Here is a 13,601-nt window from a genome sequence, read left to right as displayed (position 1 = left end):
GAGGCGTGAGCCACTGCACCTGGCCTGAAAATGTTTTTATCCCTGATGATTAACAGTACAGGGACTATCACTCTTGAGTTCCTGAATCCTGCAGGAGTTCACCCGAGGCAGTAGAAAACCTTGCCTATCTTCAAAGTCCTCCACAGCAGGGATGGCACAGCCTCCTGAAATGACCCATCTTAGAATCAAATGCCCACACCCCTCCCTGGGTGGGGGATGAGGAAAGCCCTAACTTGACCCTTTACAATAAGCTGAGTCTCCTAAGCCTCTCAGCAACACTGTGAGGGTGCTTCATGGATGAGGAAACTAAAGGCTCAGAGAGAGATAGTCACCTGCCTGATGTCACACAGCTGGGCAGGGGCAAAGCAGGGCTGTGCACAAAGGCTGGCACACGCATGAGTGAACGAGACGGGGAACGGTCACACACAGAAGAGCCCCTGCGCCGAGCCCCTCTGCACACACCTGGGGCTGAAGCTGTAGGAAACCCTTTTTATACAGGCTCAGGCAAAGCCCAACAGAGGCAGCTGCCATCACAGAGACAAGAACTAGGCGTGGCCGGATTATCTGCCAACAAGTGTCGGGTCTGAAAGAGCGTGGCTGTCTGTGGCTGTGGGATCTTCTGAATCACTTTAGCGTTCTCACTACACTCTCCCAGTATCACCATCAGCTCTGGGTACTGTCTTCTTTCTAAAATGACCCGCAGGAAGCCAAGAATTTTTAGGACTGAAGGGTCAATCACAGTCACTCGTTCATTCAGCTGAAGAGGGAACTGGAGCACTGGGACTGGGCGAGGAGCAGTGGGCTGGAGGCACCGCTGGCTCTGATCCAATGTAGGAAGTGGGCTGACCAAAGGCTCCAGGCCAGCTCCAATGGGTAAGAGTGGGCAGCCCGCATCCTCACCACACCAAGGCCTGGCAGCTCATCATTCACTCTGGCACCTGCCCTCTAGCCAGGCACTGTCCCAGGCTCTGGGAATACAGCAGTGAAAAACTAGACAGGTAAGGCCCCTGCCCACACGGGGCTTCCATTCCATAGGGAGAGACAGGTGGAAAAAATTCAGGAACGAGGGGACATCAAAGGCTGTGAAGCGGAATGAGGGAAATGAAACACGGTGATGGGCTAGAGAGGAACAGGGGCAGGAAAGTCCTCTTGATTTCAAAGAGGTGCCACAGGAGCTTACCTGAAGGACTGTGACAGACAGAATAATACCCTTGGAAAACATCCACATCCTAAGCCCCGAGACCTGTGAATATGGTACCTTACATAGCAAAAGGGACTTTGCAGGTTAGATTAAATTAAGGATTCTGAGATGAGATTATCCTGGATTCTCTGGGTCTGGCCAAGGTAATTACCAGGGTCCCTGTAAGGGGGAGGCCAGAACATCAGATTCAGAGACGAGGTGATGGTAGAAGCAGAAGTCACAGAGACAGATGTGATGATATACACCCATGGCCTTGATGATGGAGGAAGGGGCCATAAGCCACAGGATGCTGCAGGCCTCAGGAAGCCAGTCAAGGCCAGGAGACCGACTCCTCCCTAGAGCCACCCTGAGTTAGGACTTCTGACCTCCAGAATGCTGAGATAATAAACTTGAGGTGTTACAGGCCACCAACTTTGTAGTGTTGTGGGAAGTCAGGGGCCCCAAACAGGACCGGCTGAAGCCACGGCAGAAGAATACAACTTGTGAAGATTTCATGGACATTTATCCATTCCCAAAATTAATACTTTTATAATTTCTTACGTCTGTCTTTACTGCAATCTCTGAACATAAATTGTGAAGATTTTATGGACATTTATACTCTTATAATTTCCTATGCCTGTCTTTAATTTCTTAATCCCATCATTTTCATAAGCTGAGGATGTATGTCACCTCAGGACCCTGTGATGATTGCATTAACTGTATAAATTGTTTGTAAAAGGTGTGTTTGAAAAATATGAAATCTGATGGTAAAACGTGGGTGTTTAAACAATATGAAATCAGGGCACCCTGAAAAAGAACAGAATAACAGTGATGTTCAGGGAACAAGGGAAGATAACCATAAGGTCTGACTGCCTGTGGGGTCGGGCAGAATAGAGCCATATTTTTCTTCTCACAGAGAGCCTATAGATGGATGTGTGAGTAGGAGAAATATCGCTGAATTCTTTTCCCAGCAAGGAATATTAATAATTGATAACCCTGGGGAAGGAACGCATTCCCGGGGTAGGTCTATAAATGGCCACTCTGGGGGGTGTCTGTCTTATGCAGTTGAGATAAGGGATGAAATATGCCCTGGTCTCCTGCAGTGCCCTCAGGCTTACTAGGATCGGGAAATTCCAGCCTGGTGAATTCTAGTCAGACGGGTTGTCTGCTCTCCAACCCTGTTTCCTGTTAAGATGTTTATCAAGACAATGCGTGCCCAGTGGGACATGGACCTTCATCAGTAATTCTAATTTCACCTTTGCCTTGTGATCTTTTATTGCCCTTTGAAGAATGTGATCTCTGGGACCTACTCCCTATTCGTACACCCCTCCCCTTTTGAAATCCCTAATAAAAACTCGCTGGTTTTGTGGCTCGGGGTCGCCATCACGGTCCTACCAATGTGTAACAGCACCCCCAGAGGCCTAGATGTAAAATTTCTCTCTTTGTACTCTTTCTCTTTATTTCTCAGACCGGCCGACACTTAAGGAAAATAGAAAAGAACCTACATTGAAATACTGGGGGCTGGTTCCCCTGATATTGTAGTAATCTATAACTGCAACAGGAGGAAACTAATAGACTAGAAAGCTAGCCCCGGGTAACACAGGGGGAAGAACGTCCCAGGCAGAGGGAAGAGCACCTGCAAAGACCCTGTGTCTGGCCCAGGGAGGTCAGTGTGGCTGGAGCAGGGGAGTGACAGTGGGTGTGGAAGAAGAGGTCAGAGAGGCCAGCACTGGGCAGATGTGTCAGAGTCAACATGCCTGGCAAGGTGTTCAGATCATATCCATCCCAGTGGGAAGCCTCGCAGAGGTATTCTCCAAAGAAGATGCGCAAATGGCCAATAAGCACAGGAAAAGATGCTCCACAGCATCAGTCATTAGGGAAATGCAAATCAAACCACAGTAAGATGCCACTTCACACTGGCTCAGGTGGCTACCATCAAAAAGGCAACAATAAGGCCGGACATGGTGCTCACACCTGTAATCCCAGCACTTTGGGAGGCCGAGGCGGGCAGATCACCTGAGGTTAGGAGTTTGAGACCAGCCTGGCCAACACGGTGAAACCCTGTCTCTACTGAAGATACAAAAATTAGTCAGGCACGGTGGTGCACGCCTGTAATCCCAGCTACTTGGGAGGCTGAGGCACAAGAATCGCTTGAACCCAGGAGGCTAAGGTTGCAGCAAGCCGAGATCATGCCACTGCACTCCAGCCTCAGCGACAGAGCGAGACTCTGTCTCAAAAAAAAAAAAAATTAAAAAAAGAAAAAAATAACACATGTTGACAAGGATGTGGAGAAATGGTCATCCTCATACACTGGTGGTTCAGCCACTTTAGAAAACATCTGGTAGCTCCTCAAATAGTTAAACATAAAGCCAGATGCAGTGGCTCACACCTGTAATCCCAGCAATTTGGGAAGGTGAGATGGGCAGATCGCTTGAGCTCCAGAGTTCAAGATCAGCCTGAGTAACATGGTGAAACCTGTCTCTACAAAAAATACAAAAGTTAGCTGGGCGCGGCAGTGCACACCTGTAGTCCAGCTACTCAGGAGACAGGAAGATCGCTTGAGCCCAGGAAGTTGGGGCTGCGGTGAGCTACATTTGCACCACTGCACAAAATCTTGTATGTGAGTGTTCACAGCAGCACTATTCACAATGGCCCAAAAGTGAAAGGAACCCAATGCCCAACAACTGATAAATGAATAAAATAGTATATCCATACCATGGAACATTATCCTACAATAAAAAGAAACTGGCTGGGCGCGGTGGCTCACGCCTGTAATCCCAGCACTTTGGGAAGCCGAGGTAGGTGGATTACACGGTCAGGAGATCGAGACCATCCTGGCTAACACAGTGAAACCCCATCTCTACTAAAAATACAAAAAAATTAGCCGGGCATGGTGGCAGGTGCCTGTAGTCCAAGCTGCTAGGGAGGCTGAGGCAGGAGAATGGCATGAACCCGGGAGGTGGAGCTTGCAGTGAGCCGAGATTGCGCCACTGCACTCCAGCCTGGGTGACAAAGCGAGACTCCATCTCAAAAAAAAAAAAAAAGAAACTAAGTATTGACGCATGCTACAACATGGATGAACCTCATGCTAGCTGAAACAAGTCAGTCACAGAGCACTATATATTATATGATTCCATTTATATGAAATGTCCAGAATAGGCAATGTCTAAAACTCAGGAAAATGGAAGGAGGGGATTGGAAGTTAACGGGTACAGAGTTTCTTCTTCGGGTGATTAAAATGTTCTAAGATTGATTGTGAAGATGGACACACAGCCCTGTGAATATACTAAATACCACTAAATTGTACTCCTGAAACAGGTGGATTGTATGGTATGTGAATATCTCAGTAAAGCTTTTTTTTTTTTTAAGTCATAGGTATGCCTTCTAATTGAATTTCCTAGAAACAGAAGTTGTTCTGGCATTTGTAACGGAGGGCTGGGCCAATGTGGAAAAAATGAGAGGGAGTCTCACACAAAGTTTGTTCACTGCCCAGGAAACATTCAAAGTAGTGAAGCCAGGTCCAGGAGCAGTGGCTCACGCCTGTAATCCCAGCACTTTGGGAGGCCAAAGCGGCCAAATCACATGAGGTCAGGAGTTCGAGACCAGCCTGGCCAACATGGCGAAACCCCATCTCTACTAAAAACATAAAAATTAGTGGGCGTGGTGGCACATGCCTGTAATCCCAGCTACTCGGGAGGCTGAGGCAAGAGAATCACTTGAATCCAAGAGGCGGAAGCTGCAGTGAGCCGAGATCGCGCCACTGTATTCCAGCCTGGGCCACAGAATGAGACTGTCTCAAAAAAATAAAAATGAAAAGAGAATATTACAACTTATGACTTATAAGAATATTTAACACTTAGGTGTCAGTGCTTTTATACAGTATTTTCATTCCTCACAACTTTATGAAGAAGCTATAATTATCATCTCCAGTTTACATACAGATTCAGAAGCTGAGGCTCAGAGAGGTTAACAAACTGGCCCAAAGTCATACAGCAAGAGCCTGGAATGCAGATCTCCACCTGGAAAGCAGAGACAACAGGCAAGCGGCCTCCCCGCAGAGTTCATGGCCCTCTCCGCCAGTCATCCATCAGGCACCAACAAACAAAACATATGGAGGCTGTCTGAGTGCCTTCCCACGGAATTATCTAGAACTGTGCACCTTGCAATAGAGTGAAAGTAAGTGCTTGTGCTTAGGCCCCATTATACACACTGAATCTATTAGGACACATCTGATCTCAAAACAGGTTGATAGTCATAAATACTGTGATCAAAAAAATGTATACTAAAAGTAAATATCTGATTTAAAAACTATAATGGTAAAGTACATTGAATCACAAATATGATAAATAGGCTGGGTGCAGTGGCTCACGCCTGTAATCCCAGCACTTTGGGAGGTCGAAGCAGGTGGATCGCCTGAGATCAAGAGTTCCAGAGGCCGGGCGCGGTGGCTCATGCCTGTAATCCCAGCACTTTGGGAGGCCCAGGGCGGGCGGATCACAAGGTCAGGAGATCCAGACCATCCTGGCTAACACGGTGAAACCCCGCCTCTACTAAGAATACAAAGTTAGCCGGGTGTGGTGGCGGGCGCCTGTAGTCCCAGCTACTCAGAAGACTGAGGCAGGAGAATGGCGTGAACCCGGGAGGCGGAGGTTGCAACGAGCCTAGATCGCGCCACTGCACTCCAGCCTGGGCGACAGAGTGAGACTCCGTCTTAAAAAAAAAAAAAAAATAGTTCAAGACCAGTCTGGCCAACATGGTGAAACCCGGTCTCTACTGAAAATACAAAAAATTAGCCAGGGTGGTAGCGGGCGCCTGTAATCCCAGCTACTCGGGAGGCTGAGGCAGGAGAATCGCTTGAATCCCAGAGGTGGAGGTTGCAGTGAGCCGAGACCGTGCCATTGCACTCCAGCCTGGGCAACAACAGCGAAACTCCGTTTCAACATATATGTTAAATAATAGATCCTTCTAATATACACTAAAACTAAACACACGCACACACGCGCGCGCGCACACACACACACACACACCCACACACCCAAGAAGTGACAGCACCGTGGGTCCCTACAGGGTCGAGGCTCGCACTTCGCAGGCTGTTGTGGGCTGGATGAGAGGCCACCCGGGGCCGTCACCGAGCCAGCAGCGCTGACAGGAGGGCCCCCGCACCCACCGTTCTCTGGACTCAGAGCGCAGTGGCGGCGGCCCCTGCTCGTCGACAGACGTCCTCAGAGACCACGCGGCACCTTCAGGTGACGGGCCGAGGTCCGCGGCGGACCCGGTCCAGGAGGCTCAGCTCGCACGCCCTAGGATCGGGACCCGCTGAACCCGGGTGCCCGAGGGAGCTTGGCGGCCGCTCCAGGCGGGATCGCTGGGGGCTCCGGTCGCCCTGGTCCCCTCCCCTCCCCGGGCCGCACTCACCGAACTCCATCCAGTCCCACTCGCTGAGCGCGTCCATGTTGCGGCACAGGTCGTCCAGCACCCAGGAGGGCAGCTGGTAGATGTAGCAGGCCATGGCACGCTACGGGGCCGGCTACGGCGCGGGACGACTGGGTCGGACACTGCGGGCTGCTGCTTCTCTAGCCAGGGGCGGACCGGCGGGGAAGTGGGCGGGGCGGGAGGGCACCAGCGTCCCCAGCGGCCACCGGCGGCACGACGGCCCCGCCGGCTCCACCCCAGCGCCGGCCAGAGAATCGGAACTGCGAGGGGAAACTGAGGCCCTGGTGGGAGAAGGCCACACGGGAATTCTGCCGCAGCGGCAGGAGGCCTTCTGACCCCACTTCCATCGGCACTACACCATGTATCATGCGCTCATCAAATACTCCATTAATTACCTACTGTATGCCAGGCAATTCCCTAGGTGTTGGTAATACCTGAATAAGAAACCCTACAGCCGGGCGCGGTGGATCACGCCTGTAATCCCAGTACTTTGGGAGGCCGAGGCGGACGGATCACGAGGTCAGGAGTTCGAGACTAGCCTGGCCAGTATGGTGAAACCCCGTCACTACTAAAAATACAAAAATTAGCCGGGCACAGTGGCGCACGCCTGTAGTCCCAGCTACCTGGGAGGCTGAGGCAGAAGAATCGCTTGAACCCTGGGGGCGGAGGTTGCAGTAAGCCCAGATTGTGCCCTTGTACTCCAGCCTGGGTGACAGAGTGAGACTCTGTCTGAAAAAAAAAAAAAAAAAAAAAGCCTACAAAAGCCCTTGCTTTCATAAGACTTACAATCTAGGTGTGGAGAGAAAGACTAACAATAAATAATAAATATAGTATGTTACAGAGTGTCTTAAAGGTAATAAGTACTATTGCAAAAAAAAAAGGAAAAAAAGTTGGTTAAAGGGAATCAGGAATTCAGATTGAGCATGGGGAATATTCTATTAAATAGGGTAGTCAGGTAGACTTTACTATAGTAGCTAATATGTATCGTGCAGCTACTATGTGCCAGGCACTGTTGTAGGTGCTGGGAATACCTCTGAAGAGAAGGACAAAATCCTTGTCCTGGAGGGAGACAGACAACAAGCAATAAAAATAGGCAGATAAGCTATGTTGGAGAATGAAAGTAGAAGCCTGGGCAACATAGGAAGATCTTATCTCTACAAAAAACTTTTTTTTTTTGAGACAGAGTCTTGCTCTGTATCCCAGGCTGGAGTGCAGTGTCGCAATCTTGGTTCACTGCAACCTCTGCCTCCCGGATCCCGGTTCAAGCAATTCTCCTGCCTCAGTCTCCCGAGTAGCTGGGATTACAGGCACGTGCCACCACGCCCAGCTAATTTTTGTACTTTTAGTAGAGACAGGGTTTCACTGTGTTGGCCAGGATGGTCTTGAACTCCTGACCTCGTGATCCGCCTGCCTCGGCCTCCCAAAGTGCTAGGATTACAGGCGTGAGCCACCGCGCCTGGCCTCTACAAAAAATTTTAAAATGAGCCAAGCATGGTAGTGTATACCTATAGTCCCAGCTACTCAGGAGGCTAAGGAGGTAGGATCTCTTGAACCCAGGAGTTTGAGGCTGCAGTGAGCTATGACTGCACTGCAGCCTGAGTGACAGAATGAGACCCTGTCTCTGGAAAAAAAAAAAAGAAAAGAAAGAATAAAAGTAGAGGGTGGTAAAAGGGAGTGCAAGTGGCTAATTGCATTATCTTAGATGATAACTATTACTGGGAAAAAAGCACAGTATGGTACAGGGGACTGCAGGACAAACTGGATTATTAAATAGGGTATAAGGGGCTGGGTGTGGTGGCTCCCGCCTATAACCCCAGCACTTTGGGAGGCAGAGGCAGGCAGATCGCTTGAGCCCAGGAATTCGAGACCAGCCTGGGAAACAGAGCAAGACCCTGTCTCTACAAAAATTAGCCAGGCATGGTGGCATGTGCCTGTAGTCCCAGGTACTTGGGAGGCTAAGTTAGGGGGATCACTTGAGCCCAGGAGGTGGAGATTGCAGTGAGCCAAGATTGCACCACTGCACTCCAGCCTGGGTGAGAGTGAGACCCTGTCTCTAAATAAACAAAGAGGGTACAAGGAACAGAATTTATAGTGTGTGTATACATATATATATATAAATATAAATACACACACACATATATAAAATAGCTAGTATTTATTGAGCACTTACTATGTGTAGCCTTCACCTCGGTTACTTTACTTACTCCTTACAATGACCCTCTGAGGTAGGTATGGTTATAGCCCCATTCTACAAATAAGGAAACTAAGGCACAGAGAGGTTAAATAATATGGCTAAAATCATTTGAACCTAAGCATTCTGACCCCAGGCTCTCCATCACCACTGGCTAAAGTATATTGTAGATACAGATACATTTATCTGTATCTACAATGTACTTTGCAAAAATGATCTTATGTCATTCTTACAAGCCTATACTATAGATATTATTATCCCCATTTTACACAGAAGTAAATAGATTCCAAGAGGTTAGGCGAGGTCACGAAGGGCAGATAAGTAACTAGAGTAGGTACCACTGTATAGCTGTGGCCGTCAGCTATGGAGTAGCGCTGCAAAAGGAGGAAGCTGAAATCAAAGTGAGAAGTCCTAGGGCCAAGTTGCAGTTCTGCCACCAACAGGCTTTGTGACTCTGGACAACTCATTTCATTCGTCAAGCCTTGTTTCCAGCATCTGTAAAGTGGGCCTGCTCATTCCTACGCTTAGAGTTGTGAGGGGAGTGGAATAAATCAAATTATGTAGCCTATATAGAACACCTACTACAGGGCTTTCCTCGCACAGAGAACGTGCCCAAAAAATGGTAGCTGTCATTAGTGGTCTTGAAAAGGCACCCACTGGCCTTGGAGTCCTATCAAGTTTGGAGCCCTGGTTCAGCCACTCTCCGGCTCTTAGTCCTTTGAGCCAGTTCTGTTTTCCCTTTTGGAAACTGGATCTCCTGCTGCAGCCACTTGGAAGGATTGTTATGAAGCCTAAATGGACTCCAAAACGCTCAAGATCAACTGTGAAGTGCTGAGCCCAGTAAAGGATTACTATTATGTCCTCCTTGATGTTGAAAGTGGGACATATTTCAGTGTTCTGAGACTACTTTTCAAGTGAAGTCCTGTGTTTTCAGCAGTGGCTGAAGGTGGACTTGGGAACTGTAATGATGGTTTGCCATAGGCTGGGTGGAGAAGCATCTCCATCCCAGGCACACGGGGGTAAAAGAGAAGATCCTCTTCTTTTTCTCCTTTTCTCTTTTTGCAGAGTCCCCTACCTGCTTCTCCTCTTCTGCAAGCAGCGTGTGTGTAGAGCTCCTCCCTCAGTGCCACAGGGCCTCTTCCCTGGGGTGAGGCTTTAAGACCACGGAAGTTTCACATTCAGCCTTGGTCAATCCTGGAAGGCAGAGGAGCCCCCACTGCTCTCTCTGCTGCATCCTCAGGCCCTTCCCGCAATTCCTTCTCACCCCAGCCTCAGGGCTTGGGATCTGAGTCCTAGGATTCTGTCTTCCAGAGAAGCTTGAGTCATTTTGGGCCTGAGCAGGTCATCGCAGGGACACATCTCAGTTACCACTCTTTAGAATAAGTTCTTCAAAGTAAGGTCTTTGCTATTACTAATGGTTGCCCTTCACCTACCAACTCACCTAGCAGGCATTTAGCATACATTATCTGTAATCCATACAACCCTGCAAAGGTTTATTGTTTCTGTTTTACAGATGAAGAAACTGAGGCTGAAGTCAATTGTAACTGGGCCAAGTTGGCCAAGTGACAGTGAGGTAGGGGGCAGCACTTGACTCGAAAGGAATGGCTGGGACATCGGACCAAATTGAGGACTAGCTAAAACAGGTGTGGTGGGAAGTACCTCGCATAAGACACTGCCACCAGTGTACCTTGTCAGTTTACCATTGTCATGGAGACTCCAAGAAGTCACCGCCCCTTTCCTAGAATGTTCTACATAAACTGCCCCTTAATTTGCATATAATTAAAAGTGTGTATAAATGTGACTGTAGAAGTGCCTCTGAGCCGCTACTCTGGGCACACTGCCTATGGGGTAGCCCTACCCTGCAAGGAGCAGTACCTCTGCTGCTGCTGCACACTGCTATTTCAATAAAAGGTGCTATTTAACACCACTGGCTGGCCCTGGAATTCCTTTCTGGGTGAAGCTAAGAACCCTCCCAGGCTAAACCCCAATTTGGGGGCTTGCCTGTCCCGCATCAACAGGATGCAACTCAAGTCTGACCCAAAGCAAATGCTCTTTCTGCTGTGTTATACTGCCTCACCACAAGAAATTTCCTCTGATCTTGCAGTTAATTTCTTCCTCTAACTGGCTATTTTCCATGACTAACACCCACCAGGATCAGTTAGAAACAGTTATTGAGGCTGAATGTAATTAGTTACACACTTACGTCATTTTGAGCTGTTCAAGTTTAATTCCCTTGAAATTATAGTCAGTGGTTTGTAACCCCGGCTGCACATGAGAAACATCTGGGGTGCTTTTAAAAAGTATAAATGCCTAGCCCTACCTCCAGGGAGACAGATTCAATTATTCTGGAGTGGGGCTCAGGCACTACTGTTTTTTAAAGCTTCCCAGATAATTCTAATATGTGCTGGCACAGTTGAGAACCAGTCATATCAGAAAGCTGGGGCAGAGGCCAAGCATGGTGGCTCATGCCTGCAATCCCAGCACTTTGGGAGACCGAGGTGGGTGGATCACTTGAGGTCAGGAGTTCGAGACAAGCCCAACCAACACGGCGGAACCCCGTTTCTACTAAAAATACAAAAAAATTCGCTGGGCATGATGGCACACACCTGTAATCCCAGCTACTTGGGAGGCTGAGGCAGGAGAAACATTTGAACCCGGGAGGTGGAGATTGCACTGAGCCAAGATCATACCACTGCACTCCAGACTGGGGGACACAGAGTCCATATCAAAAAAAAAAAAAAAAAAAAAAAAAAAAAGCTGGAGCAGGAGGGAAGACTGATGAAAGGACAATAATAAAGCTTCTCTATGCACTTTGCATATATTTTTCTTTTTTTTTCTCTCTTTTTGAGACGGAGTTTTGCTCTTGTTGCCCAGGCTGGAGTGCAATGGTGTGATCTTGGCTAACCGCAACCCCTGCCTCCTGGGTTCTAGCAATTCTCCTGCCTCAGCCTCCTGAGTAGCTGGGGTTACAGGCATGTGCCACCACACCCAGCTAATTTTGTATTTTGAGTAGATATGAGGTTTCTCCATGTTGGTCAGGCTGGTCTCAAACTCCTGACCTCAGGTGATCCACCCACCTCGGCCTCCCAAAGTGCTGGGATTACAGGCGTGAGCCACTGCGCCTGGCTATATTTTTTTTTAACAAAAATATCTTTACTGGTTTCTCTGATAGCATGTGATATTTGTCAAAGACAGAAAGAAAAAGAAAACAAACACCTTCCCATAACCTCATCCCTGAGGAATCACCATTATTGTTTGGAGTATATACTCCTTTTACATGTTTTTAGTCCTATACAAAATGAATTTTTTTTTTTTTTTTTTTTTTTTTTTTTGAGACGGAGTCTCACTCTGTCACCAGGCTGGAGTGCAGTGGCGAAATCTCGGCTCACTGCAACCTCCACCTACCAGGTTCAAGTGATTCTCCTGCCTTAGCCTCCCAGGTAGCTGGGACTACAGGCGCATGCCACCACACCTGGCTAGTTTTTTGTATTTTTAGTAGAGATGGGGTTTCACCATGTTGGCCAGGATGGTCTCGATCTCTTGACCTCGTGATCTGCCCACCTCGGCCTTCCGAAGTGCTGAGATTACAGGCGTGAACCACCGTGACTGGCCAATTTTTTAAACATATTTTCTTTTTTGCAGACACTATGGTGGAAAAAAAAGTTTAACATTTAATTTTCTGTATTTTTTTTCAATTAATAGCTTTTCCTGTCATTATATGAGCATAGTACTATTTCTCTTGTAATGGCTTATTTAGGAACACCATACTATATGTGCCCAAACTCCTATCAGTATACTTTTATTTCCAGTATTATGCTATTCTAAATAATACTGCAGCAAACTTCATATACATACATCTATTCACACTTGTTTTTTTTTTCTTAAGGTAAATTCCTAAAACTAGATTTTCTGGAGCAAACATGAACATCTAAAATTGTGATGGGCTGGGTGCCATGGCTCACCCCTGTAATCCAAACACTTTGGAAGGCCAAGGAGAGAGGACTGCCTGAGCCCAGGAGCCCAACATAGTGAGACCCCATCTCTATTAAAAAATGGCTGCGTGTAGTGGCTCACACCTGTAATCCCAGCATTTTGGGAGGCCAAGGCAGGCGGATCACCTGAGATCAGGAGTTCAAGACCAGCCTGACCAACATGGAGAAATCCTATCTCTACTAAAAATACAAAATTAGCTGGGCGTGGTGGCGCATGCCTGTAATCCCAGCTACTCGGGAGGCTGAGGTAGGAGAATCACTTGAACCCAGAGGCGGAGGTTGCAGTGAGCCGAGATCCTGCCATTGTACTCCAGCTTGGGCGACAAGAGCAACACTCTGTCTCAAAAAAAAAGAAAAAGAGGCCGGGTGCAGTGGCTCACGCCTGTAATCCCAGCACTTTGGGAGGCCGAGGCAGGCGGATCACGAGGTCAGGAGATCGAGACCATCCTGGTTAACACGATGAAACCCCGTCTCTACTAAAAAATACAAAAAAATTAGCCGGGCGTGGTGGCGGGCGCCTGTAGTCCCAGCTACTCGGGAGGCTGAAGCAGGAGAATGGCGTGAACCCAGGAGGTGGGGCTTGCAGTGAGCCAAGATAGCGCCACTGCACTCCAGCCTGGGTGACAAAGTGAGACGCTGTCTCAAAAAAAAAAAAAAAGAAAGAAAGAAAGAAAAAAAAGAAAAAAGGCAAAAAAAAGCACAAACAAAAAAACAGAAACAAACAAAAAAAATTTAAGAAAAACAAACATAAGGCCAGGTGTGGTGGTGCATGCCTATCTATAATCTCAGCACTTTGGGAGGCCAA

At 48.0% G+C, this 13,601-nt stretch overlaps 1 protein-coding gene across 2 annotated transcripts in view; it reads right to left on the bottom strand.

Moving 5' to 3' along the window:
* IRAK2 (interleukin 1 receptor associated kinase 2) overlaps positions 1-6,802 on the bottom strand; it is a 78,870-nt gene extending 72,068 nt beyond the window's left edge. Inside the window, exon 1 of one of the 2 annotated variants that reach the window (XR_010155112.1) lies at positions 6,596-6,785. Coding sequence is in view for 1 of the 2 variants with exons in the window: in XM_016940449.4 (XP_016795938.1) it covers positions 6,596-6,689 (94 nt within the window). In the remaining variant the exon portion in view is untranslated. Of the gene's footprint in view, positions 1-6,595 lie in introns of both variants that reach the window. The other variant, XM_016940449.4, reaches the window with a different exon arrangement.
* Between the last annotated feature and the right edge of the window lie 6,799 nt (positions 6,803-13,601).

Source organism: Pan troglodytes, chromosome 2 (genome assembly GCF_028858775.2).
Source record: "Pan troglodytes isolate AG18354 chromosome 2, NHGRI_mPanTro3-v2.0_pri, whole genome shotgun sequence".
Taxonomy (NCBI): Eukaryota; Metazoa; Chordata; class Mammalia; order Primates; family Hominidae; genus Pan; species Pan troglodytes.
This window is presented reverse-complemented; position numbering and strand designations above follow the sequence as displayed.